At 55.8% G+C, this 27064-nt stretch overlaps 2 protein-coding genes across 3 annotated transcripts; both read right to left on the reverse strand.

Moving 5' to 3' along the window:
* Nucleotides 1-387: 387 nt before the first annotated feature.
* Nucleotides 388-4342, reverse strand: LCAT (lecithin-cholesterol acyltransferase). Its single transcript, XM_084861116.1, has 6 exons — nucleotides 4112-4342; nucleotides 3239-3395; nucleotides 3044-3159; nucleotides 2854-2949; nucleotides 2538-2762; nucleotides 388-984 (listed from the first exon to the last, which is right to left on the reverse strand). The coding sequence occupies exons 1-6, from the start codon at nucleotides 4263-4265 to the stop codon at nucleotides 410-412; spliced, it is 1323 nt and encodes a 440-aa protein (XP_084717242.1). The 5' UTR covers nucleotides 4266-4342; the 3' UTR covers nucleotides 388-409.
* A 150-nt stretch (nucleotides 4343-4492) lies between these two features.
* SLC12A4 (solute carrier family 12 member 4) lies at nucleotides 4493-27044 on the reverse strand. Of its 2 annotated transcripts, XM_084861017.1 has the most exons (24): nucleotides 26875-27044; nucleotides 21708-21802; nucleotides 20106-20237; nucleotides 17502-17648; nucleotides 17357-17411; nucleotides 15048-15178; nucleotides 12806-13047; nucleotides 12455-12669; nucleotides 11729-11893; nucleotides 11557-11655; nucleotides 11214-11271; nucleotides 10692-10866; nucleotides 10149-10267; nucleotides 8165-8263; nucleotides 7638-7757; nucleotides 7324-7428; nucleotides 6908-7076; nucleotides 6502-6697; nucleotides 6226-6395; nucleotides 5999-6130; nucleotides 5814-5921; nucleotides 5475-5662; nucleotides 5231-5364; nucleotides 4493-5052 (listed from the first exon to the last, which is right to left on the reverse strand). In XM_084861017.1, exons 1-24 carry the CDS (start codon nucleotides 26987-26989, stop codon nucleotides 4961-4963), a joined length of 3261 nt encoding a protein of 1086 aa, XP_084717143.1. In that variant the 5' UTR covers nucleotides 26990-27044; the 3' UTR covers nucleotides 4493-4960. The 2 variants fall into 2 exon arrangements, with proteins under 2 accessions (XP_084717143.1, XP_084717144.1); XM_084861018.1 differs by lacking the exon at nucleotides 7324-7428.
* Between the last annotated feature and the right edge of the window lie 20 nt (nucleotides 27045-27064).

Genomic DNA, 27064 nt, shown 5'->3' on the forward strand with positions numbered 1-27064 from the left:
GGTGGGGTCTTGTCTTTTTTTTTTTTTTTTTTAATTAAGTTATTACATATGTGTCCTTCCCCCCCACCCCCCATTGTCTGCCCTTTTGAAAGCTGGGATAGCTCAGATCTTATCCATCCTAAAACCTTGACTCCATGTGCCCTCATCCTACAGCGGTGTGTGCAGCTGACCTGTCCCCATGCCCAGAGCAGAAGCAGGCACAGAGACTGACTGTCTTAAGAGCTCAAGCAGGAGAGTGGCAAGCTGTACATCTCAGGTTACCTAGTTCAATTCTAGGTTTTAGCAAAGCTCCTCTTGCCCACAAGGCACCAGGCCTGAAACTGCTGATAATGAATCCTGAAGGGTGAACCCTCATCTCCCCGTCAACCCACAACAAACTGTCAAGGCTTATAGCAGCAAAGGATGATCTTTATTGAGGGGGCAGGGGCCCTGGGCTGGCAGCTGTGGGTTCAGAGGTGCTATGTCGGTAGGCACCCAGCAGGATGGCATTGATGTGCTCTAGTGTCTGATTGCTGAAGACCATGTTGAGGTGGTCTGTCCCGTTCAGAGGCATCAGGTGCACAGGCTGTGGCTGGAGCCCCTTCCATTGGGCACAGAGCTCACTGCTGCGTGTGGCCACAGTGTCATCGCCATCCTCATGGAGCATGTCTACGGGATCTGTGTAGGGGAAGCCGTGGTCAAAGATGTAGGTGTGGGGCGTGGGCAGACCCACGCCATACAGACAATATACTTCCACACCAGGTGCTGGGAGTCCTGCCAGCAGGTCACGTGACTGTAGCCACATGTACCAGCCGTCCTCAAAGTTCAGGTCTTCAAAGAAGCGCCGGAAATCACGGCCCGTGTAGTTGAAGGTGGGTGTGGAAATGAACACGTGGTCCTCAGGCCAGACCCGCTGGGCGGGAAACATCCAGGGGGACGTTGTTGTAATGCGCTGCTTCTCTTTCAGCCTGATGCTGGACATGAGCGGGATGCCCTGGTTGTCACCTGTGGACATGGAGCAAGGTAGGCAGGGAGTCAGACCTGGCTGGGCCTGGCCTACAACTTGCTGTCCAGCTCAAGCTCAGTTGGATTCTCATTTTTGTTCCAGCCTAATGCAAACACTGACTCCAAGCCAGACTAGAGCAAGCGTAGCAGCATTCAGTAGGTACTTTAACGTGTGCTTATCTATATAATAAAAACCCAGTGGTCATAATGACCAAAGACCGGTCACCAGGAGGTGACTTGATGCCACGTCCTGTGGTGCTGGTGGGTCTTGACTCTGGGTCCCACGGCGCACCGGGTCTGGGTCTCACAGGATTTTGCATGCTGGACCCCTAGTCCCATATAATAAAAGGCTAATATGCAAATAGATGGAACAACCGGTCACTATGATGTGCGCCAACTACCAGAGAGCACACATGGAACATGGTGGGCATCGGTTGTGGCAGGATGGTGAAGCAGATGAGTGGGGGCACCAGACCAAGGCGGGGCGCCAGTCGCTGATATTGGGGTGAGCCTCTGGTGGTCACTTAAAATTCTTTGTTCCCATGTGCCACAGTCCTGTCTGGCACTCACACCTGCTGGGGGCGCCAGGGCCGGCCCCGATCGCCCCTAAGAGCTTCTCTACCTCTCCCTGCTCCTGAGGGGTGACTGCCATCAGCGGGTACGAGCAGGGCCAACGGTGTCGGTGCATGGGAAGGACAGTGGCAGGAGAGGGGCTGGAGGCAGACTGGGGACCAGGGGCCGAGGTGGGAGCAGCTAAGAATGGGCTGAGACCCACCCCTGTGCCTACCACAGCCTCACAGCTCACTGTTCCTTTCAAGGTGCATGAATTTGTGCGCTGGGCCCCTAGTTAAATAAGCCTGGATACTGCTGTGAGGCAGAGCTGTAGGGCCTCAAAGGAGGATGGGGCGTTTTTCTAAGGATGGATGTGTATATGTCAAAGGGGGGCGGATAATACTAGCAGTTCTCTCAGTCAAGTATCTGTTGGCCCCGTAGTCTATGCTGCACAGGGGTCAGGAAGGATGAAACGAGACCGTGTCTGTATTTGACACTAACTAATGTAGTCTGAAGAGTGTTTTCCTTCCTTGCCCTATAGGAAGACCGAGTTTGGCTAGGCCCAGCAGACAGTGGGTGTACAACAGGTGGTAGCTATGTGACTCCTCAGGGAAGGGAAGGGGGGGCGTTCCTAGGGTCTGGCCCTGGCTTTGGCAAATCAGTCTTCAGTAGGGCATATCCCTGGGCAAAGGAGCTCCTGGAAGCAGAGGCAGCTGAAAGCTGGGTGGGTAGGACCTGAGACTACAGGAACAAACCTGGGATAGTGAGCCAGATTGCTTCGGTTCATTTTCTGTTAAACTTTCACTTTATCATCACTAAGACAGATTCTGGCAGGAGCCACTCTAATGGTCCAGGCCAGGATCACTAGTCTTGAGGGGCCAATGACAAGGGTGATGCCCCATGGGTGGTGGACAACACCCCCAACCTGGCATTGTGAGCACAGGCCCCTGGTCAGCTTTATTCCATCCCTCAGTCCTACCACAGGACGCAGGGGATCTTACCTGAGGCCAAGACCAGCAAGGGCTTGATGGAGCCACCCCAGGGAGCCCCGAGAGTGATGAAGCCATCAATGAAGTGATCCTTCCAAGCCTGGGGTTGGCGCAGCAAGAAGTAGAGCAGTTGCAGGCAGCCAAGGCTGTGCCCAATGAGGAAGACAGGCTTTCCATAAGTAGCATACATCTCTTCCACCAGCCCAGAGAGCTTCTGGTGGTACTTCTCCTGGTGGCCTGTGGAGAGAGGGGGGTGAATTGGGTCAGGGCAGTGGGGGCTAGGGGCCACCCGCCCTGCCACAAGCCCATCATCTGCAGAGACACTCACTGGGCTCCAGCCGCCAGTCGTAGGGCGCAGCCCGCACCGTCTCATCCCGCACGTAGCCGTTGTTGACCAGGTTCTGCACCAGGGTGTTCATGTAACCTGTGGGGGAGGCAGCAGCATCAGGGCTCCGGCCATGGCTCCTCCGGGCCCACCGCAGCCTGGAGCCCCTCCCTGTTCCCCAGTATACACACACCCGCCAGCTTGTGTTTGTCCAGGTACTCAACAGAGTAGGTCTTGCCAAAGCCAGGGACACGGATCTCTACACCGGGGGCATTGGACACACTCCCTGAGCTGCGGTTGTACACGACCCTGCGGACAACGGGAGAGTCAGCAGGTCAGCGACCGAGAGGCAGGGTGAGGGAGCTGGGGCGGAGAGGGTGGCCCGTACCTGGTGTTATCGATCCAGCAGTCTACTCCAAGGGGGAGGAACATAGTGATATCCAGCCAGATGGTGAAGAAGTCCTCCGTTTTGCGGTAGCACATCCAGTTCACCACATCTGGTTTATCCAGCTTGGCTTCCAGTTGATTCCCCATGCAGCCAGGCACTGCGGGCACTAGTCTTCACTCTGGGTTCCTCGGATTTCCCCGTGATTCCCATCCCAGCCTAACACCCACCCTCCACCACTGCCGTGACCAGCCTTCACTTCCCACACCCTCAGCTCCCAGGGACCAAGGACATAGTCCTCTGTAATTCTTCCACCTGCCCCCCCAGCAGTGCAAAGGCCAGGCTCCCCTTAGGCAGGAAAAGGGCAGAGGCCAGGGCCACTGACCTCTGCCCTCGCAAAGCAAACACCTAGCCTGGCTTTCCATTACTGCCGAAGTCCAAGGTGAGAACAAATAGGTATGGGATGTGGGGGCTGGGCCTGAGGCTAGGGGACAGGCCTTGAGGGCCTTTCCTGCTCTCCTGAGCTGAGCATCTTGTCCTTCCTGGGATGAGGGTTGAGGAAGGAGCAGTGAGGCTTGGCCCAAGATCCAGTGGCCACAACTGGCCACAGCTAATGCCCTGGCCAAGCCCTCAGGCACACACACCCACCCCCGACTCCACCCAACTGGGGTAGACCACTTAGAGACACAGGAACAGTGTGGTGGGGGAAAGGGGTTGACTTCTCTGCAGGTCAAGCCTTTGGTCCCTCCGAACAAGAGGCAGGTATCAGGGCTAATGCAAGGGCAGAAGGGCCTTGGCAGGGTTGAACCACCTGGGGCTGAGGCCCGGGCTCCCCAAGGTCTGGCCTGGTGCATTAGGGGCCTGGTGGGGGCTTACCGAGGATGATGGGCCGTGTGTGGTTACTGAGCTCAGCCTTGGGCGTGGTTTGCGGGGGGAACAGCACATTGAGGAGCCAGAAGGAGGCGGCAGGGGGGAATAGCAGCCCCAGCAGCAGCAGCACCCACTGCCATGGGGAACCGGGCGGCCCCATTCCAGCCCTAATGCCTATTGCCCAGGAAGCAGTGCCGGGCTGGCCTTATCTGGAGTGGTGGAGGGAGGGGCCCTGGGGCCAGTGGGAGGGACATTCTAGCCAATGACTGTGGCCAGAGGTTGTGAGGAAAGGGGCACAGCCTTGGAGCTGGAGCAGGCTCTGGGCCTGGGTTTAGTTCCGCCTTTTTCCCTTGGCGCCAGGGGAAACAGAGCTCGGGCAGCAGGAGGCCCAGAAGTACACAATGTTTTATTGAAAAAAGTCAGGCTTCAGCTGGCTGGCTCCATTAAGCTCAGCTTGGTGGGGGTCCCTGCCCACAGTAGTCTGAGCCAGGTCTTCCTGCAGGCGGGCTGGGTAGGACCCCCTCCCTCGTCACCCCTCCCTTTCTCTCTGATGGTGACATCCCAACAATAAATATTCAATAAATAGCATTCCTGGGCTGGCTGCTTTCAAACCCAATGCCAGCCCCCACCAGTCCTCCCCAGGCCTCCTGGGATGCTGATTGGGGGCTGGGGTTGGGGGAAGTCCCTAAACCTCTCAGTGTCCTGTCGGACCCTGGATCCCTCTCCACTGCCAGGCCCAGGCCCAATCTCCAAAACTGGATGTAGGGCAGGGCCAGGCAGAGCAGGACTGGCAGATGGGTGCTGGAGGGGGTGTTACCCTAACACCTCCACTCTAGGCCACAGTCTATATGGGGCTCAGGAGTAGATGGTGATGACTTCACGGCCACCGCCACGAACCAACAGCACCCGCTCAAGGCCCTCAGTCAGCACCTCCAGGAACTCCATGTCTGTAGGTCATCGCGTCAAAGAAACAGCATCAGGACCAAAGGGTACCCAGGAAGTTTGGGCATCAATAAGAACTGAGGTGACTTGGATCACCCCCCCCCCCCTTCACCTCCAGAAGCACCCAGAGTAACCTCACATGCTATCCACCTCCTCACTGCTGGCCTCTCCACAAAAGGATACAGTTTTCATCACCCTCACTGTTCTTGGGTGGGCCGGGCATGTTCAGCAGGACCAGGCGGGCATCATGGGAGCGTGTGACGATAACTTCATTGAGCTTCACGGCAGTGTGCATGCGCCGCACGTTGGACTGGTCCCTGCAGGAAATTTAACTGACCATCGGCCCTACCCCTGGCCCACCCACAGAGCTTGTCCACCCTCCACCCCAAGGCCCCAGTGTAGCTGGGTCTCTCTTTGTTGCACTCACGGCTTAATATGCACCAGTTCTCGGAAGTTGTCGGGGGCATGGCTGGGGTCCCAGGGCTCAGCTGTCCTGTACTTATCCCGTGTCCATGTCATCTGGATCTTGTCAGCCCCGGCTGCAGACTCGTCCTCCTCATCCGAGTACAGGCTCTCCAGCCTTAGCGCTGAGTGCCGGTCCTTGACCAGCTGGGCCTGAAGAGAATCAGAGGAGGCAGCCTCAGTGGCAGGGAAAAGAGGGCCTGGTTGCAGGGACACAGGCACCCACATTCCGATGCCTCCATCTGATGGGGTCTCCAAAGGCCTGACCCAGCCACCTGCCCGTGCCCTGAGCTAGGCCACTGACTTCTCGCTCCCGCTCCGTCTTGGTCAGCCTCATCTGCCGCAGCATCTGGGACCGCTGCTCCATCATCAGTGTCCGCTCGTAGGTATATGCAGAGATGTCGCTGTTGTGCTGGGGAGAGGATGGGCTGTGAGAACCGAGCTGTGCAGGGCGGGGTATCCACAGGCCACATTGGGTGGGTGGCTCACCATCTCCACCACCTCCACCTCTGCCTCAAGGCGTAGGTGGTACAGGAAGACGGCCAGATCCTTCTTCATCTGGATGCTATTGTCATCCATCTGGGCCACGGTGAAGATGCGCATCCGGCACTTCCTCCAAACCTGTGGCAACAGAGCAGTTGGGTGCTTCAGTCACATCCCACCAATCCAAGGGCCCAGCCCCCTCACCCAGGTCCACCCACCCCCGCCTGGCGTACCTTGTGCTGGCGCAGCAGGAAGGGCAAGAGCATGAGCATGCCGCCGTCATGCACGATCCACCACACGTCAATGTGGCCCTCCAGGTAGCGCTCGTGGTTGCTGGGGTAGAAGGCAATGTTCTTGGGCACAAGCAGGGCCAGGTGGGCAGCTGTGGTGCAGCGCACGGTGTCTGGGGAGGAGGGACACTGCTTGACTGCCAGCCTGCAGCCCTGCTTCCACTTGAGCCCCGGCCCCTGGCCCCTGTGCCTGAGCCCAGGTCCCGGCCCCTTACGCACCAATGAAGGTCTTCCAGGCACGTGGGTCCTCACTCTGTCGCCAGCCGTAGGGCCAGCCCAGCACCACGGAGTTATGCCTCATGCCGCCCAGGCCGCAAGACTGGATGAGGTGGGCCAGCCCCTCACGCACCTTGTTGGCTACCACCACCTGGCAGAAGCCCTTTACTTTCTCAATGTCCATCATGTTCTTGATTGTCTGGGGGGAACACACCAGGCTCAGAGGTCAAGGCCATCAGCATTCCCTCTGCTGGGGGTGGGGAAGGGAGGAGGCAGGCTGCCCACCCAGAGGCCATGTTTTTTTAAGATGGGACAGCCACCCTTGCTTCAGCTCTTAGGTGGCAGCACTGCTGTCCACCTGGCTGGCCAGGATTGGTCCCCTCCCCTACGTGCCCCCTGCAGCAGGCACCTGCTCAGCGGCCTGGGCCTCGCCATAGCTCTCCAAGAAGCTGCCCTGGATGACAGAACCAACGATGGTCAGGCCCTTGCCGGCCTTCAGCTGAGAGGCGAAGGTGAGGAGCCGTGGGTACTTCACGTGAAGGTCCTCGTCCAGCTTCAGTAGCACCAGCAGCTGAGGCCTGCAGAGCCAGGTAGTGAGGCAGCCTGAGGCCGGGGCCAGCGGTGTCCAAGGAGCCACTTTTCTCCTTTCCCTCTCGATTCACAGGCTCCCACAGGTTTGGGGAGCAGAGATTCAAGGGCACCCCTGGCCACCCCAGGATGGGGAACATGAACCAGGAAGGGGAGCCAGCGCCTCTCAACGGTCCCACCCTCAGAGTGCCCCCTGAGAACTTCGAGTGGCCTTTGCCAGTCTGGGTGTGAACTCACCGCCAGTTCTTGGTGTGAGGAGGCCCCTCCTCTAGCCGCAACAGTGCATAGCGGGCAGCACTCAGGGACAGACCTCGGATCCCGTCACCCCATTCCTTCTCAGCCCTATAGAGGCCACCATAAGTTGGTGAGCCCCTGGTCCCATTCAGGGGATTCTGTCCAGGAGTAGTGAGATGGAAGGGGGCCAAGCCCCGAATCAAAGCCCCCCAACCTCCCAGCCCCGCACCTGTGGTGGCTAGCAGATAGCTCAGCTTCCCCCAACCCAACATACAGATCATCCCACTGCCCCGACCAGGTGGCAACCCCTCACTTACCCTTGGTACTCAATGTACTTGTAGATCATGCCCGCAATGAGCATGGCGACCAGCGCATAGTACCAGGAGGAAACAAACATAAGGGTCAGGCAGAGGCTCATGCCCAGGAAAGACAATGCCCTGGGCCAGAGAGTGGGGAAGAACAAGAATCAGGGAAAAACCAGGATGGCCCCAGACCAGTGATCGGCAAACTCGTTAGTCAACAGAGCCAAATATCACGATTGAAATTTCTTTTGAGAGCCGAAAACCGACTTCTGCGCATGGGCCATGAAGTTTCAATCGAACTGTACGTGCGCACCAACACGTGGTATTTTGTGGAAGAGCCACAATCAAGGCGCCAAAGAGCCGCATGTGGCTCATGAGCCGCAGTTTGCCGACCACTGCCCCAGACCAAGCCCCCAGCCCCCCAACTTCTCACCAACAGCTACTGAAGCCCAGGAAACTCAAACCCCATCCTGAATGGGTCTCCTGGCTTCCCCACAGCACTATGTCAGAGGACTTGGTCCAGGGGTCCAGCTGGTGCTCACCAGTGATAGTACTTGAACCGGGGCCGCCAGTTGGGAGTCCTCAGGAGCGTCTGCACAGCACAGGCCAAGTTCACAAACAGGTAGCACATCAGAAAGAACCTGCACCACAGGGGCTGGTTGGTACAGAGCGGCCTCCTCGGCAGCCAGGTTCCTGATGTCCCTGTCACACACGGGCTGAGCCAGCTGCTTACAGCCTCACAGCACTCATTCCCATGCCCGAGGCAGATGGGGCTACTGCACAGGAGTCCTCAGAGCCAGGGCTTAGGCAGGGGTGATGAACCTTTTCTCTGCCAAGGGCCATTTGAATATTTATAACATCATCCGCTTACTATTATTCACTTAATATAAATGTATCTTGCTATGAAAATAGCTCCTCGATTTATTGAACTTCGAGTCCCACCTGTGGTTGCCTCCAGACCAAATGTTTTGCAGGCCATATACGGCCCCCGGGCCAGACTTTCCCCATCCTTGGCTTAGAGGATGGGCAACTGTTCACAGGCAGAGGAGGCAGAGGAAGAGCCAGTGTAGAGCTGTGAGAAAGGACGGGCCTCGGAGAGCTCAGTGTCTGAAGACGGCCACACAATTTTCAGGCCCCTGGCCTGGTGACCAGTTGGCTTAGGGGCTATCAGGAATGTGGGGAGGAGAAGGTAGGGAGAGATAATAAGGGCCATTTTGAAGACAATGAATTAGAGACACGTGAGGACACTGTAGGAATGTAGGAGACTGGGTGGGATATGGGCAAGGCGTGCTGTGTGAACCCTCCAGGAAGAGAGCTGAGGAGCAGAGGGCTGACAGGAGGGGGTGCCAGCTTCTACCCTCAGTTGGCTGGAGAAGGACAGACAAACAAAAGGCAGAGGGACTTACCAGAGAGGGCAAGTCCAGGGGACAGGGACTCCCATGAGGGGGAGTGGTCAGTCCCAACAGGGCTGCCCTGAAGAGCCCCATGATAGACTGAGCTATGCCCTGGCCAGTTTTGCTCAGTGGATAGAGCATTCATCCTGTGGACTGAAGGGTCCCAGGTTCGATTACAGTCAAGGGCATATACCTCAGTTGCAGGCTCCTCCCCAGCGTGGGCCCTGGATAGGGTGCATGCAGGAGGCAACCCATCGATGTGTTTCTCTCACACTGATATTTCTGTCTTTCCCTCTCTCTAAAAATCAATGGAAAAATATCTTTGGGTGAGGATTAAAAAATAATAAGTAAGGACTGAGCTATATCCTCTGGCTTAGGGAGAGAGGAGTCACCACCCAAGACGGCTGTGGCAAGAACAGATTCAGTGTGCACCATGTGTGGGTGACGCTGGGCAGTAGTGGGTGGAGGTGAGTTGGGAGGAGACGAGGTCACTGTGGCCTGGCCGTGGCTGGGAGGTGCTGCGTTGGGGTGAGGGGGGCCTGTTGGGCCTACAGGCTGAGTGGGGCAGTGAAAGGTAGTCTCATCAAAAGCAAACAAGCCAGAGAGCATTGGCAGTGGAGTGAGATGTGTGAGGAGAGATGGAGTGGGCCCCAACAATGGCAGCAGTGAACACAGCAACCACAGGAGCTCTGTCTCAGGGACCCCTGGGAATTGCCACATGCTGACCACTTCCTGAGGACACTTGGCAGACTCCAATGCCCAGTTCATTCCAGAACTTTAAAAGCAAACAACTCTGAAAACAGACGGATGGGGCAACGATGGTTTCACCAAGGTGCCAGGGACTGGGTGCCTGCCCTGACCAGGAGCGGAGAGTAGTCTCCTGCCTGCTCTGGGAGTCTCCCACAGAAGGTGTAGGACCTGCTGTCTCTTCTGCATAAATATCAGGCTCACTTCTAAATGCAGAGCTCTGCCAGGCAGACATCTGCCCATACACCCTGACATGTGTCCCAGATGCACCCTCAACAGCAGGCAGGGTCACAGGGAGGTGCTGGGGCCCTGGCTCATAGGATGCGGAGGGTTCAAGGAGCCTTTCCCACAACCATCCCTCTGCCCTGCCCTGGCCCCAGCTCACATGGACAGAATGGGGGCCACCATGTCGAGGGAGGCGATGAGGATGCCCAGCTCAGCGATGAGTGCCGTCAGGAGGAGCGCCCACGTCGGTTCACCATTTGCCTTCCCGTGGCCAAATACCTGCATGCGCCAGGGTCAGTGGGGTCAGCAAGGGAAGAAGCTGGTCCCATCACCCCCATTCCACACCTCGAGTCACAAACTACAGCTTGGCCTCCAGCATCCTCAAGTCCCTCCTCCGGGGCTCAGGCCATACCCATGCCTCTCCCAATAGGTTCCGCCAGTTTCTCTGCCCCCTACCTCTCCAGGCCTCTCTGCTCTGAATGAGCCAGAGATCGGCCATGAGGATGCTGGGCCCAAGCTGCTCTGCCAACAGCAGGGCAGAGCCAGAGCCAGAACGGCTCTCAGCAACTCCTCGTGATGGCTCTGTGGCCGTGGGGTCACTAAGGGCCCCAGCAGGATATAACGCATCTGTATCCCTGCCCTCCACCAGTGGGAGGGGCCGGGAGCACCCCGCTGTGGGGTGTGGGGGTGCAAAAGGGCTCACACGGAGGAAGGGGATGATGTTGTCCTTGGCGATGGCCTGCAACAGGCGTGGTGCCCCAGTGAGGCTCTGCAGGCCGGCGCCACAGGTTGAGAAGAAGGAGCCGATGACAATGACCCAAGGCGAAGGCCAGGCCAACGTGCCCACCACCAGGTTTCTGCTGACACCGTCGCCGTACCTGCAGGGGCCAGGCTTAGGCCATACACCATTGCAAGGAGCCCCCAAACCCTGGGCGAGGGACGTCAGGCCAGTAAGGATGGCTATGGTGAGCAGAGCTCCGGCCCCACAGCACACAAGTCCAATCTATCAGCCCCTATCCTTTCTCCTCATCCCCACCCTGGTTCTGTTGTCGCCATTCTCTAAGGAGCAAAAGTAATGGTGGGGCCTGACCCGCCTAGTGGCACACACTACCGCTGGCAACCAGCAGCCTGAGGATGCGTGTGGGACCACATGTGTGAGGGGGGCTGGTGTCAAAGGAGGCAAAAGCCGAGCCCACCGCCGCCAGGAGGGGCCCAGCTCACTCACTTGTCCCGGAGCACCACGCCCTCGATGCAGGCGCCAAAGAGAACCACGCTGCTGAAGTCTGTGCCGCGTCAAGGAAAGCTGGGCCTCCACGCCAACGCTGCCCCCACCCTCTCCCCCACGGGACCACATGCCCCTGGCCCTCGCCTTAGCCAGAGGACTCAGCTGGGCACCTGCAGCTGAGGGGGTTGTGCCGTGCACGCACTCTCGTGTGTGACGTATGAGGGGAAAGGTGTCAAAGCACGTGTGCACAGAGTGTGATGTATCCGTGCCTGCCAGCTGCTGGCATAGGAAGGCAAACGCCTCTTGCTTCCCTCGCTGCTGCCCCAGGCCTGGGAAAGGATACACACAAGGGAGGTTGTAACAATGGCCAGAATGGTCCCCACCGGGATGGACTTCTGGGCGTCTCGGAGGTCCCCGGAGCGATTGGAGCCAGCCATGATGCCTTCAAACAAGATTCCCTTAGGGGCTCCCCGGGAGAAGGGGCAGGGCGGGGAGGGTGGGCAGGAAGGGCTCACCTGTCACAGAGGGGAAGAAGATGCCAACCAGCACGGTGAAGGAGGTGGCAATGTCGGCGACCACGTACAGGGCCAGATTCTCCTTCAGGCCGAGGGCATCTGTGGAGGGCAGCCCGTGCTTCTCCACGACCTCGCCCTTCTCCAGGTAGGTGCTCCACAGGTTCTCTGCAGGGGCGGCAGCGTCACCACCGCAGCCCCACCCACGTCCCAGGGGCAGCTGGGGGCAGCCCAACCAGAGGCTGCCGGTGTGAGAGGCTCTGGGGCGAGGGGGGGGGAGGGCGGGGTGGGGGGTGGGGGTGGGGGAGTTCGGGGGCAGCTTCAGCCCAATGTCTGCAGCAGCAGCCACAGAGGAGAAGCTGTCTGGCTAGAAATCTGACAGGCAAAGGTTGCTGAAGCCAGAGCCCTGCCACTGCCTGCCTCCTAGACAGAAGCCCTTTATGGCTCCTGGGAGAATAATCCAGGCAGCGTCAGGGGCTGGTGACTGGGGAGAGAGAGGGTCTGCCAGAACTTCCCGGGGGCTGCTGCAGGCCCGGGACACTGGCCAAACAGGCTCTGTCCACCCAAAACCTAGCTGCCAGGAGCCAGGCTGAGAGGACACCGCTGGGCCTGGAAGGCAGCCAGACCTGCCCCCCTATTCCTGAGCTGGCCACACAAGGCCGGCTCTGTGACCCGCTTTCCTTCCACGCGCAGCCCGGGGGCGGGAGCAGGACGGGGGCGAGGGCGCACCCTGGAGCACGCTGGCGGCTGCACCCGGGATGCCGGGGATCTCGGTCACGTTGTTGAGCAGGAAGTAGGGGTCGCAGGCGTCGGTGGTAAGGTTGGAGCTGTGGCAGAAGAGGCTCCACAGCCGGGTGGCCACTGTCTCATTATCCACCGTGACCGTCTTGGCACAGATGTCGAACTGGTCCCGGGACAAGGTCCTGTTGCCCAGCATACACACTCTGCGGGGAGGGGCAAGCGTCATCTGGAGGTCCCCACCTGCCTCCGCCCTGCAGACTCTAGGACTCAGGGCATCAAAGGCCATCTACTTGGGAGGGATGTCAGTCCAACGCCCGGCTGTATTCCCAGATTACTTACGGAAACACGGGAGGCTGAAAAATAGACTTGATGCCCCCGGCATAGATGGAGAGGATGGAGATGATCACACAGGCCAGGAAGAGCGAGGCAAACTTGTTCACATACTTGACCCCAACAAACACCACCAGGGTCATAAAGCTTAGAAAAATGGTCCCATACACTCGCATGTTGTTCAAGGTGGCACTCGAAGAGTCGTGAGTGTCTGTTGAGCGAAAAATCGCAGCTGGCGGAGCAATGTAAGTCTGAAACAAGAGACAGATATAGAAGGTTCAATTTTCCTGTTTGGAAAATGAATCCCATTTAAAAATATATATATATTTTATTGATTTTTTACAGAGAGGAAGGGAGAGAGATAGAGAGCTAGAAACGTCGATGAGAAACATCGACCAGCTGCCTCTTGCACACCCCCTACCGGGGATGTGCCCACAACCAACTTAGATGCCCCAGACCGGAATCGAACTCAGGACCTTTCAGTCCACAGACTGACACTCTACCACTGAGCCAAACCGGTTTCGGCCCCACCCCCCCTTTTTTTTAAAGAGTATCCAGAAAAAGCCAGTCACAAAAGACTACATACTATATGATTCCATTTATATGAAATGTCCACAATAGGTACCCCTGATTGCGGACAGAAAGTAAATTAATGGTTGCCTAGGGCTGAGGGAACAGAGAGTGACTACTACCCAGGATGGATTTTCTGGTGTGAAAAAGTTCTAAAATTCATTGTGGTGATGGTTGCACAGTTCTGTGGATATACTAAAAACCTTTAAAGTCCATACTTTATTTTTTTTTAATTTTTAAAAAAAAATTTTTTTTTCAGAACCAATTTCTTATCCATCTTTATTTTTAATTTTAATTTTATTTTATTGATTTTTTTAACAGAGAGAAAGGGAGAGAGATAGAGAGCCAGAAACGTCGATGAGAGAGAAACATCGACCAGCCGCCTCCTGCACACCCCCCACTGGGGTGCCCGCAATTAAGGTACCTGTCCTTGACCGGAATCGAACCGCAGACCGACGCTCTACCACTGAGCCAAACCGGCTTCGGCTAAAGTCCATACTTTAAATGGGTAGGGAATTGTACAATATGGGAACTATATCATCATAAACCTGTTATTTAAAAAGGATCCAGGCACAGGAGTGAACTGGGATCACTAAACAACCAAAGTGGACAGTTTGAGCAACAAAATAAATAATGATAGTGCTGGATCGTGAACCAAGGATAAAATAAATAGCCAGGAGTCCAAACTGATACAAATACATGGTTGAATAAATAAATAAATGGGGAAAAGGACAAATTTTCTTTACAGAGGAAACTCAAATAATAAATGTAGGAATGTGGGAAATGCTAAACCAAACAAGTTATAGGAGAAGGGTCCACGCTACAGGCAGAGGACCTAGAGGTGGGACTGGCCAGGTGGTTCCTCTAAACATCTCCTCCTCTCTGGGTCCCCCGTGACTCCCACGGCCCCTCTGCCTTCCAGCTGGGGCACTTCAGTGGGGAGTGGGAAGCTGAATCAGAACACACATGGGCTCCCGGAGGGGGCACTGACCTCCAGACAGGGTCCCGTGGCTACTTACCCTGGTGTAGGGACAAGGATAGGGTGGGTCTGAAAGGACTTGGCACAGAGGCCTGGGGGAGACAGACCCGAACAGAGCCCACACATGCCCAGGAGGCAGGCTCTGCGTCACCATCAAGATCTGTCACTATGCCAAAACCGGTTTGGCTCAGTGGTAGAGCGTCAGTCTGCGGACTGAAAGGTCCCAGGTTCGATTCCGGTCAAGGGCATGTACCTTGGTTGAGGGCACATCCCCGGTAGGGGGTGTGCAAGAGGCAGCTGGTCGATGTTTCTCTCTCATCGACGTTTCTAGCTCTCTATCCCTCTCTCCTCCTCTCTGTAAAAAATCAATAAAATATATTAAAAAAAAAAAAAAAAGATCTGTCACTAAGTCAGATGCAATGGTTTACAGATCACCTGCCACTGAAATGGGGCCTGGGTGGATGGAATATCCAGGGCCAAGATGAAGGCTGCCAGGCCAGGCCCCTTCCCTGCGTAGCCCAAACCGGCAAGAGACTGAAGGGGAGACTGGCTTGTGCAAAAGATCTTTCTCCCTCAAGAAGGCCTCCCACATTACAAGCCTTAGACCCTGGCCAGAGGTGAAAGGAGCGCAAGCAGCCTGGGCCTACGGGAAAGGGAGTGTTTGGACCAGAGCAGAGTTGGCCAGGCCTTAGCATGACTCACCAGTAAGATCTCAATTGCCCCCAGGATGTACATGGCTGCCGCAAATGTGGTTCCCAGGTAGAAGCACAGGCCCACAGCACCTCCAAATTCTGGCCCCAGGGAGCGGGAGATCATGAAATAGGAGCCCCCAGCTACAACAGAGAATGTGCACACAGGTCAAGGTCAAGGTCAAGGCTGCTCCTCTTCAAGGCGGTCTCCTCCCCGACAACTCCTCACAACCACCCAGAGGGACAGGAATGAACTTTCCCATCGAGGGAGCTTTGCCTAAGGCTGTGTGGTTAGTAAGAGGCCGGTCTAGAATTGGACCCCACTCCCATCCTACTCCAATGCCCAGCACAGCCCGGGGAAATGACTATTTGGCTAGGACCACGGCATTGCCTAAGTGGCCCACTGTCCCCAACTCCCTGCACTTAGGCCAGTCCCCACAGCCTCCTCTGTCTGGGGGCCGCCTATCTGAGAACACCTCCCCGCTCCTAGGGCGGTTAGTCTGAGTCCTCCAGGCCCGGGCAGGGACTGTGTCTTGTCTAGTTCTTCGTCCTTAGGGCCCAGCACAGGGCCTGCCACTGGGAGAGTGTCCATGGCTGACTCTCCTGCCCTGAGTCTGTGCTTCCTTCGGAGTCTAACATCCCTGGTGAGGTTGACAGAGTCGACACTGGGCCCCAGGACCAGCGAGGGCACAGGGGACAAGGGGACTCCCAAGTTGCTAGTTAAATCTGCTCCTGAGAAAATGTCTCTGGCGAAAACCTGGGAACAGGGATCCAAAAACTTTAAAAAGGCTAATCCCTTTCATGCAGAAATCCCACCACCAGGACCCTCGCCTAAGGGAGCTGCCAGGGGTGGGAACAGGGAACAGGCCGTTCACAACAATAACAGCAGTGAAAGAGCAGAACCTAAGAGTAGAAAAATAATCACACAAATTAGATAATACCCTATCAATTCTACTAAAAAAAATAAAAATTTCCCAATATTTTATTTTGGGAAATACACACACACACACACACACACACACACATTTGGGAAGAACAATATACTAATAGATCTAAGGCTAGTAGTTATGAATTGAGGATGGTAGAATTATGGGTACTTTCAATTTTCCTTTCTATATTTTTATGCACTTTTAAACCTTATTATGGGTAAACATATATTACATCTCCCTAACCCCATTTAATCCTAATAAATATAAAACTTATTTTTTATTTATTTATTATTAATTGATTTTTTACAGAGAGGAAGAGAGAGGATCCAAACACAGCCCTGGCCGGGTGGCTCAATTGGCTGGAATATCATCCCCACTCCAAAAGGTTGTGGGTTTGATTCTCAGAGCATATACCTGGGTTTCATATACCTGGTCCCATTAGGGCATGTGCAGGAGGCAACCAATCGATGTATCTCACATCTTTCTCTCTCTCTACCCCCGCCCTCCAATCAATGGAAAAAATATCCTTGGGTGAGGATTAACAACAAAATTTAAACATAACAGCCGAGACCGGTTTGGCTCAATGGATAGAGCGTCGGCTTGGGGACTGAAGGGACCCGGGTTCGATTCCGGTCAAGGGCATGTACCTTGGTTGCGGGCATATCCCCAGTAGGGGGTGTGCAAGAGGCAGCTGATCGATGACTCTCATCGATGTTTCTAGCTCTCTATCTCTTTCCCTTCCTCTCTGTACAAAATCAATAAAATATAAAAAAATAAAATAAAAAAAAATTTAAACATAACAAAAAAGCAGATCCTTGGGTGAGGATTAAAAAAAAAAAAGGATTTAGAAACAGACAGAGGAGCCACTCTGAGTAGCTAAATACCAAAATGGAACAGTTTGAGCAACAAAATAAATAATGAAGTACTGGATTATGATTCAAAGAATAAAATAAATATCTGGGAGTTTATACTGATATAAATAGATGGTTGAATAAACAAACAAACAGCATATCTGAAAACCAAGCCAATTGTCTACGGCCATACCACCCTGAACGCGCCCGATCTCGTCTGAAAACCAAGCCAATCTCATCATCCCTGCTGGAGACCCTCCGAACTGCCTCTCCTGGGAATGTGGAGGGTTTTCAGCATCCCATCACCTTTTTTGTCAGCCCCAACCCACTTTTAAACAAAGGAACACATAAACAAAGGAATAAAACACAACAAATATCACAGACTCTGCCGAGCAAGTTCCTAAGCGATGGGACTGTCATGGGTTCAGGGACAAGACCCCACTAAAGAACTGCTCTGGGAGTGGGAGCAGTAAGGGTTCCTGGTTATGTCACAGTGGACGCTGGACCCGTACCCTCAGCAGACTGGGGTGGCGCTCACCCACCTGGAACCACTCCATTGGTGGCGATGGCGCTCATGGAGATGGCTGTCAGCAGGGTCTGTGGGAAGGAGGGCCTCGGTGAGCGGTTCAGCTGGGCAGGCTCTGTGGGCAGCCACGGCCCCCACCCCCACCCAGCGAGGATACTCACACAGCAGCAGCAGATGAGCACAATGAGGAGGGCCTGCAGCACACCAGCCGTGCCCACCATCCAAGTCAACCGCAGGAAGAGGATCACCCCGAAGATATTCTGCAGGCAGGGTAGGTACACCCCCATGAGGGTGCCCATGCTGGGCGCCTACAGAGCAGGAGGGGAGGAGGAAATATAGAGCATCAGAGGGGCCCGCATGCACCATGGAAGGCCAGCCCCGATCACTCAGCATAGAAATACCAATGATGAGAATCATGGATGGGCTGCCTCCTGCACACCCCCTACTGGGGATCGAGCTGCAACCCAGGCATGTGCCCTGACTGGGAATCGAACCCAGACCTCCTGGTTCATAGATTGGTGCTGAACCACTCAGCCACTGTGGCCGGGGGCCCTCAGCATTCGATATACCCTTCCATCACAGTGATCACTACAGGTCATGGTAACTGTTCTCTGGAATGTACATGACAGAGACTTGGCTCATTCAATATTGTATCCTCAGCACGCCCTGCAGGTACCCAAAAGATGCTCCTGAGCCTAGTGAGTGGTGCCTTGGAAGGGCCTTAGGATAATGTGTTGGGAAAATCCTGCATAGAGACTCAAGGTTGAAGGGCAGGTGAAAGAGGTCTAACGGGCATAGGCAGCCAGGATTTCTCATCTATCTGAGGGCAGAATAGCGGCAGCTGGGAGGCCAGGGCAGAGGCTGAGGCATAGAGAGAGAGCAGGTGCCTTCCTGAGCTCTCATGAGTGCAGCCCAGGGTAGTGGGGCCTTAAGAGCTTTCGCCAGTGTCCCAGGAAAGCCTGCTGTCCTGGAGCTAGTGTGGGAGAGAGAACTGTCCAGAGAAACGCTTCTGAGGAGTCCAGGTCTAGGGCAGGATCTGTGTGCAGCCTAAAGGACCACAGATGGGCCCAATAAGAACGAATGGTCCCCCAAATTGTCCTGCACAGCCCCGGCAGCATGGCTCAGTGGTTGGAGCTTCATCCCATTGGAAGGTCGTGGATTTCATTCCCAGTTGGGGTGCCTACAGGAGGCAACTAATTGATGTATCTCTCTCACATCAATGTCTCTCTCTCTCTCCCTTCCTCCCTCTCAAAAAAAAAAAAAATAAATTAATTAAAAAAAAAAAAAAAATATATATATATATATATATATATATATATATATATATATATATATATATATATTCTGCCTTAACTGTTTTGACTCTGTGGAGAGAGCATCGGCCTGGTCGGTCTGCAGATTGAAGGGTCCCAGGTTCGATTCCGGTTAAGGGCATGTACCTTGGTTGCGGGCATATCCCCAGTAGGGGGGGTGCAGGAGGCAGCTGATCCATGTTTCTCTCATTGATGTTTCTAACTCTCTGTCCCTCTCCCTTCCTCTCTGTAAAAAATCAATAAAACATACTTAAAAAATTATCCTGTACAGTATAGGTGACAGATATCCCTCCTCTGGGTTCTGTCTGAGCCATTTTCAGAGGCCCTAGACCACTCGGTGCATAGCGACAGCTCCCAGCCTCAGCCAACTCCAGGCTGAGTCACTGTGGAAAAAAGGCAGTGTGGGAAAGGGCAGGGCCCGAAATGCTTTTTGCATCTCCAAATAACCTTTGGCAGCCTCAGAAGGTCACGAGGGCAGAGCCGAGAGGAGCGGCTGCTACGGAGAGGCTGCCTGGGGTCTCGGTGAGGTCTGATTAGAGGCCCGCCCTTCCTGTCTTAAGCCTTACTTTGCTCAGGCCCCACTCAGACTCGCCTGTATAATGACCAGAGCTTAGTGGCTCCAGCTCCTGAGCTTCACTGTAGACTTCACCAGGTTCCTCTTCCCTCCAAGGAAAAACTATGAGAACTGAGACATAGAGGCATCCAAGGGACAACCATGTTCCTGGTTCCAAAGGTAACACCCTTCTCCACCCTTTTTTTTTTTTTTTCAATATATCTTATTGATTTTTTTTACAGAGAGGAAGGTAAAGGGATAGAGAGTTACAAACATCGATGAGAGAGAAACAATGATCAGCTGCCTCCTGCACACTCCCTACTGGGGATGTGCCCGCAACCAAGGTACATGCCCTTGACGGGAATCGAATCTGGGACCCTTGAGTCCACAGGCCGACGCTCTATCCACTGAGCCAAACCGGTTAGGGCCCCTTCTCCATCTTAATGGGATGCCAGTAATGTGGCCTTCTACGTAGTCACATATCTCACCATAAATCCCCAAATGTGTCTCCCAGTGTTACCTGTTGATCTTACCCAGCTCAGTCATCCTAGGCAAATTACTTAATACCCCTGACACTCAGTTTCTTCATCTGTAAAATGGGGATAATAATAGCAGCTGCTTCACAACTTTACTGTGAGAACCTAGGCCCACTGCTTGGCATGATGCCTCCCACAGAAAGGGCTGAATAAAAACAGCTGTCACTCTCATTTCTGAGGGCCTCCCTGATTTTCTACTCCTCCTTAGCTCACCCCTTGAACCCAAGGCACTCTGTCCATCCTCCCTGCTCACCACACTTGGCACCCATTTCCCCCGGGATGCTCACAACCATGTGGAGAATCTGTGAATTCTGTCTGTCTTCCCAGGTCCTCTACCCCCTCTGCTGCCCTTGACCAGCTCACCTTGGCTGCTCTCCGGCGGGCAACCTCCCCACTTTCAGCTTCCTCATGCTCCTTGGCGCCCTGTGTGAGGTTGGTGTAGCTGACGAGCTTGCCCAGAAGAGATGATACCTTTGGGCGGATGTCCAGCTCTTCCTGTAAACAGAGCCACAGAGCAGTCTGGCGACGGGCCCAGCTGGCACCGGGCTACCTATGTGTAGCCAGCAGCCTGGACTCTGGCCCCTCGCCAAGCCCTGAGGCAGGCCTGGGCCTGATCCCAGCTCCTGCCCGGGGAAGCCCAAGCCAGCCAACTGGGCAGGTGTGGGCGCCACACCCCAGCATTCGGGATTCAAAAGCTCAGCCCAGCGGCGGCTTCTCTCAGCCACACCTTGGCTAGTCACTACCAACCCATCTGTGAAACCTACCTGCCTCAGGGAGAGGGCAGGGCAGGGCAGGGCTAGAGACAGGCGCATGGCACACTTCATCCTGCCTGTTCTGCCTGGCCACCTCCCAGCTATGAGTGGGCCTCTGGGTCTCACATTTGCCCCCAACTCTCTCACAAAAAAGTTACCCCTAGTCACTTCTGAGAACCAAGGAAGTCAAAAGAGAGATGTCTGGGACAAGTAAAGTCTCTTATTTGCTCTAACTCTGGTCCTTCTGGTCCATCTCTCCCCCCCCCACCTCAACCCCTCACCCTTTCAATTCCTAAAGATGGATCCTGGCCCCCTAACCCATCCTCAGGGGGAGCCAGGTCAAGACCTTTGTTTCAGGAACTTGCTGCTTTTCCAAGTCAGGAAGCTTCCCAGGCCTCAGAATTCCCAACCTCCGCCTGGGTCTAGGCTTTCCCTGCTCCTGTGGCCTCTCCAGCACCTTGCCTCCACCTACCTATGCCCATCTCTAGTCTGTTAGCTCCCTTCTGACCCGACACAACAAGGAGAAACTGGTTTGGAGTGGGCAGTGAAGATGCAGGTGTTTGGGGGCACAGGGAGATTGAGGAGCCCATCAAACTTCCATGGGGGCAGCTGCAAGTGGGGGTCAGAGTTTAAGGGGTTAATTCATGCCCCGAATCCAGCCCCATCTTCTGAGTTTGGGTCTGGAAAAGGATAAAATTCAAGTTCAGAAGCACTGAATTGGGAATGTTTTTCCAGAGAGGTGTCCACTGAAGTGCAGATGTGGAGAAAAGGGGCAGATTCCGTGAAAAGGACCGGGCCTCAGTGAACGTGAGGGGGACAGGGTTGGAAGAGCCAACCAGGAAAGACAAGGAAGAGTTCACAGGAGAGGGAAGGATCATGGACTAGGAGGAGTCCTAGAGTGAAAGAAACAAAGGAAATCCCAAGGAGAGAAATCCTGAGAGGTGGTCCTCTTGCTAAGAGGCTGCATCCAAGTCACCAGGGGATCCCCTGGAGATGGTAACGAAGTGTGGTTGTGAGAAGCCTCTAGGGAAGCAGGGTCAGCTCAAAGGGCCAGGGGAACCACAGCCCAGTTGCCAAGAAGGTGAGACACACAAGAGGAAACTGGAGCCTGGTCCAGCCTGCCTGCTTGGCGAAGACTGGTGAGTCCCTGCAGGCTCCTGCCTGCCCCCCTGCCTACCACACCTGCGGCCGCCCAGAATGGCTCCTCGGCTACCTCAAACAGGGCCAGGTTCCTGTCGTAGTATTCGTTTCCTCTGGAAGCCTCCAAGGGGCAAAGGAAAGGGCTGTTCTCTCTGTGGTTGCCATGTCCTGTGGAGAGAGAAGGACAGAATCCAGTCAGGGCTGCCCTCCCGAGCCCTCAGGCTGCTCCGCTGGCTCCCAGCAGGCCAGCCCACAAAGCATCATCTCTGTGGACCCCTTCTGGAGTCCGGGTTAGCAGACTGGGCCTCAGTTTCCCTCCTCAAATCCCCCCAGCCCTCCTGAAGAGCCAGTGACGGCAGGGTGGCCAATGACCAAAATGCAGCGCAGAACCGGTGTGAAGGCCCCAGACAGGGACACGTGCACGTGCTAACACCGAGGGGCGGAGCCTCCGGGAGGGGCGTGGCCCTGAATTTGCTCGCCCTCAGACCCCCGCACCCCCTGACCCCCCACTCCCATTTGTAATAATACCCAGTGAGACAGGCGCCAAAGCCTCGGGGTCCTCCGGGCCTGCCCAGGTGCTGCCCTCCAGGTAGATGAATCCGCAGAGAGCACCATCGCCCGCCATGATCAAAGCCCACCTACGAGCTGCCCCACCATGCACTGCGCGGGGCCTCCTGGAGGGCAGCGCGGGGCATGCCGGGAGGAGGGGCAAGCGGGAGGCTGTTCAGGGAGCGGAATGGCGCGCAAGATGCTGTCTAGGCCCTAACAGGGTCGTATTCCAAAGCCGGGCTGGGTGGGTCTGGACTGAGCAGGGACTGCCGGCTGGAGCCGCCGGTTGGCCTCCCTGGCCCAGGTGTGGGCTGCTTGCCCAGATTAGGTGCGTGGCCTATCAGTACCACCCACCCTCCCCCTCAACCCCTGCACCCTCAGGTGCCTCAGCCTCAAGGAGAGCTCGCAGGAAGGAACCAGATGCACCTTGTAGGTAAGCCTGCCTCCACTCTCACAGCTTGGCTGACTTTTCAGGCCGCCCTGCGTTCGCACTCTGTTTCCCTGTTTTCCAAACTGTCTCTTGTGAGTCTCGAGAGGTGACTTTCCATCCAGCAGGCAAAAGGCACCCAGGACTCCTTTTCTGGTTGCTAGGTGGTTGTTTTTTGTTTTGTTTTCCCCTCCCTCCAGACAGTCTGGTAGCTGCCGACAGTGGTTGGAGGCCTCGGGGCAAATGGGAAGCTGACTTCTTGGTTCAAAGAAGCCGGGCTGGTGTTGCAATGGCTGGCAGCAGTGCGGGCCTGGTGTCTGGTGATGGAGTGGCAACAGGAGTGTCGTCACTGACCCAGACTAGTGGGGTGTTCGGGCCACTCACTGACGTTACCTGGTCTTGTAAAGGACTACCTACCGACCTTATCCGGTTAAACAGTCTATAATTTCATTTCTCCTGTTTGCAGCTGAGAATGCTGAATGCTGAATCCTCCTGCGTCTGATACATCCTCTCGCCGTCAGTATGAGACTTAACTTGCCTTCTCGAAGCCAACAATTACCAAACAGGTACTGCTCTGGGGATGCTTTATTACCCAAGGGGATTGACTGACAGGTAAAGCTGATGACAGCTTCTGAGGAAAAGTCCACTCTCCTTTCGAACAGGATGTGAAAATAAGGCATCACCTCATCCAGGAACCTGGACCATCTAAGCGAGCCAAGCAGCTCAGTCCCGCAGTCTACAAGGCTGTGCGTAGGCCAGTGCCAATGGCTCAGCTCACAAAGGCAGCAGGAGGTCAAAGCCTTGTGGCGTCACATAGCTCCTCGGACACCCTGTGATAGTTCTGGTGCCCTTGATGCTTGCTCAGGATCAAGATAAGGAGCCACAGGAAAAATCTGAAGGCCCAGGAACGTTGCCTATACATTGATGGCCCTTCAGGGAGAAGCCTCTGAAAAGTACACTTGGATTTTTGTGACAAAATGTGTCACCCCTGAATAAGTCAGATGCTTAATTTTGTCAGAAAATGGCAGCTATAGAGCTCATTCCGCGCCCCCACCCCCTTCTGTCTTGGCTGCCAGAAATTTCCAAGCTAATTTTTTTGTTTGTTTTGTTTTTGTTAATCCTCGCCTGAGGATCTTTTTCCCCCCATTAATTTTTGGAGCAAGTGGAAAGGAAGGGGAGAGACAAAGAAACGTCCATGTGAGAGAGACACATCAATGGGTTGCCTCTCGCACGCACCCCGACCAGAGACGGGGATCAAACCTGCATCCAAGGTACATGCCCTTGACCTAAATTGAGCCTGTGGCCCTTAAGTCCACAGGCTGACGCTCTATCCACTGAGCTAAACCATCCCGGGTTCTCTAAGCTAAACTTATTCTTTAGTTGCAATCACCATCTGCGATGTCTCAGAGTCCTCACCCCATTCCTCTGCATAGTTTTGATTTTTCTGAGGATAAGTCCTTTGGGGAGACACTAAGGGGTGGAGTCTGCAAGGAGAGGGGGTGACATCTCTTCTGATCCTTTGTGAAGTTCGAAATACATTCTAAATTATGCTAACCTCTTTCACTGCAGTCTGCCCTGCCATTGTTGCCTTGTCTCTGAGGAGACTGAACTAGTACCCAGAAAACACAGAGCCAGGCACAAAGCAGTTCCCCGAAACTGGCTGTGGACGGTCCTCCATGTCCCTTCAGCCATGACTCCAGGCACCTCAGAGCCCTCTCAAGGGTTGCTTCTAGGCCTCACGGCAACCCTCCAGGGGATATATTTACTCCCTTTTAGTAGCAAGGAAAGTAAGCTCAGAGAGATTCAGGGGCAAGGTCACCAAATGAGAACTCAGGGCTAAACTTGGGTCCCAGGGTTCACCAGAACCAGGTAGGAGCTGAGCTGCAGGTTCCCCAAATCCTGTTCCATGGGCCCCCATCCATCCTAGGATGCACCCCAGGAGGGCAGGACAAGATGTTAACTAGGGAAGTGTCTGGGGTTTGCAGTTTGGCCCAGGTGCACATCCCCAGGGCTCTTGGTGTTGAGGTGGCTGGCAGGCCTCCCTCTCTGTGACCAAGGGCAACTTGCTCACCCTCTCTGTGCTGTTTGGCATCCTCTTCTGTTAAGCAGAGATCATAACACCCACTCTTGTAACTGCTCAGATGCACCAGAAAAGGGACAGTCGGTGCCAGACACCCAGCAGGCATTTCTTAGAATTCCCTAAAGCCGCATTGTAAGGAGAGCTCCCGCGAGACTAGGGGACTATGTGTATGTGAGTGTGGGGTGCTCTCAGCCGTGTCTGGGTGTCTGTACTGCCCTCAGCTATTCCAAAAATTCCATGGCGGGTCTGGGCATGCCCGCCAGACCGAAGCTGCCCAGATACCACCTGAAATCCCCAGGGAACCGGAGCGTGCCATGGGCCTGGGGCTGCCGGAGGAGGACCCACACATACGTATTCCTGGCTGCAGCTGTGAACGCACCAGCTGCAGATGGGGATCCAGGTGACACTTCCGGTCCCTGTGCTCACAGGCATCTGCCAGGGGCACCAGCACCTCTACCCACAGCCCTTGGGGCAGAGGTATGGACTGTTAGAGATGCAAGTACCAAAGCTGGGGGAACCCCCGAGATGGACCTGAGGCTTTCTGTGCCCCCCAACCCTTCGCAGTCCCCACCAAGAGGGGTCACAGTCACTCACCAGGGCGCAGCGTGTCCCCCATGCCGCACACACAGCCAAGGAGTGAGAGGAGGAAGGGTGATGTGGGAGGAGCTGGCCCGGCCTGCAGGGACCTGGCAGGACTCAGCCAACGTGACTCCAGGTCCCTCTAGTCAACCCTGTGAGAGGCCGAGGCGGGGCCAGAGACTGGGCTCCGCTTGGCCTGCCCACTGGTCCAGGCTGATCCTGGGGATGCTGGCTCCTGCTCTGACCACTGGAACAAAGCCAGGGGCAGGGCAGGGCACCAGGGTTGGGGGCTGGCGAGTGTGCACCATCATGGCTGTCCAGCCTGTAAAACCCCACGATGTCCAGCAGCCCGTGCCACCGGTCCGTGCCATCTCCCTACACGGCAACAACCTCACATATAGCCAAGCATCACCCACATCAGGTATGGATCATCTCAGTCACGTCACCGTCACGGGCAATGCAAGAGCTAGGCCAGAATCACATCACCTAACACATAACACCAGCACACGTGTTCTCTGCATGTCTCCAATGTGGGGTCGGTCACAGCCACAGGCATCTGTCATCAGCCATACCACCATGCTCATCACTGACACCCCTGCAGGAAACAGGTCCTGAGACGGTGCTGCCTTGACCCTGCCTTCACCCTGCGACACACCACACAGCTACACCCTTGCACAAGCAAAATGCTACATGCATATGCCTCTGCATGCAGACACACGTTCTCAGCAGTGTTCGTACTCCAAGGGTGTGCCCTGGGCAAGGACCGCCATCTGGGGGCTTTCCTGGGAGGAAATGGAGAGAGGGGTTTGGGGAGAGGCAGGCACCTGGGGGGGGGGGGGGAGAGTAAGGAAGGAGGGGCTCACCTTCAGGCCCAGTTCTAACACCCAGGCTAAGAGTTAGGGAGCTGGAGTCTCCAACTCCGGGTTGGAATCCCCTGGTGCAAGTTACGTAATGGCTCTGTCTCAGTCCCTCACTCCTTCCCAAGTGCGAGTAACAGGACCTACCCCGTGGGGAGGGGAAAGCGGTTGGATGAAGCCAGTTAATCCACGTAAAGCACCTAGACAAGCCTGGTTCCATTGAGTGCCGTCACAGCCCGTGTGGCACAGACCCCTGAGCAGGCACACCCCTCTCCCGCAGGCCGGGTTCGGGGAGCCACAGGGATGGGGGAGGGAGGGCAGGGGAGTCTCGGTGTCAAAGCCGAAGCGAGAAGAGGCTGGAGGCGATCACAGAAGGCGAAGGGATGGGGGCTCGGGCAGCGGGAAGAGAGAGCCAGAGACGGAGGCTCGCTCGCCGTTATCCACGCGCTCAGGGGCCCCGAAGGCCGCCCTGGCCTCCGGAGCCGGCCACGTCTGCAGCCCCCGCCCGCCCGCCCGCGGCCAGCCAGGGAGGAGCCGGGTGGGGAGGGCGTCCCGGCAGCGGGCGGGCCGGGCCCAGGGAAACCGCGGGAGCAGGAGGGACTGGCGGCGGCGGCGCAGACTAAGAAAAGTTGGACCCGCATCGACGTGTGCACTACTACGATCGTGCCTGCGTGAGCGCGGCCCGCGTGGTCCGCTCCGCTCCACTCTCCTCCCGGCCCGCCGAGGCCCCCTCCCCGCGCGCCCTCACCGTCCGAGTCCTCCCGCTCCGCGCGCTCCCCGTAGTCCACCCAGCTGAGCCCCTCGAGGTTGTCGTAGTCGCCGCGCCGCGGCCCGTCCACGGGCACCACGGTGAAGTGAGGCATCGCCGGCCTCGCCCGCCGCCCGCCGCCTGCCCAGCTGTCCCCGCCGCTCCCTCCCTCCCTCGGCTCCCTCCGGCC

Source organism: Pipistrellus hanaki (genome assembly GCF_964339955.1).
Source record: "Pipistrellus hanaki genome assembly, chromosome: 15".
NCBI classification, from domain to species: domain Eukaryota; kingdom Metazoa; phylum Chordata; class Mammalia; order Chiroptera; family Vespertilionidae; genus Pipistrellus; species Pipistrellus hanaki.

Coding starts and splice junctions, on each gene's coding strand:
- LCAT (XM_084861116.1), bottom strand. CDS start 4,265: ATGGGGCCGCCCGGTTCCCCATGGCAGTGGGTGCTGCTGCTGCTGGGG. Junction 2,950..3,043: donor GGACAAACACAAGCTGGCGG/GTGTGTGTATAC, acceptor CCTCCCCCACAG/GTTACATGAACACCCTGGTG. Junction 985..2,537: donor CTTGCTGGTCTTGGCCTCAG/GTAAGATCCCCT, acceptor CCATGTCCACAG/GTGACAACCAGGGCATCCCG.
- SLC12A4 (XM_084861017.1), bottom strand. CDS start 26,989: ATGCCTCACTTCACCGTGGTGCCCGTGGACGGGCCGCGGCGCGGCGAC. Junction 11,894..12,454: donor AGCCGCCAGCGTGCTCCAGG/GTGCGCCCTCGC, acceptor CCGCCCCTGCAG/AGAACCTGTGGAGCACCTAC. Junction 6,698..6,907: donor AGGCCCAGGCCGCTGAGCAG/GTGCCTGCTGCA, acceptor TGTTCCCCCCAG/ACAATCAAGAACATGATGGA.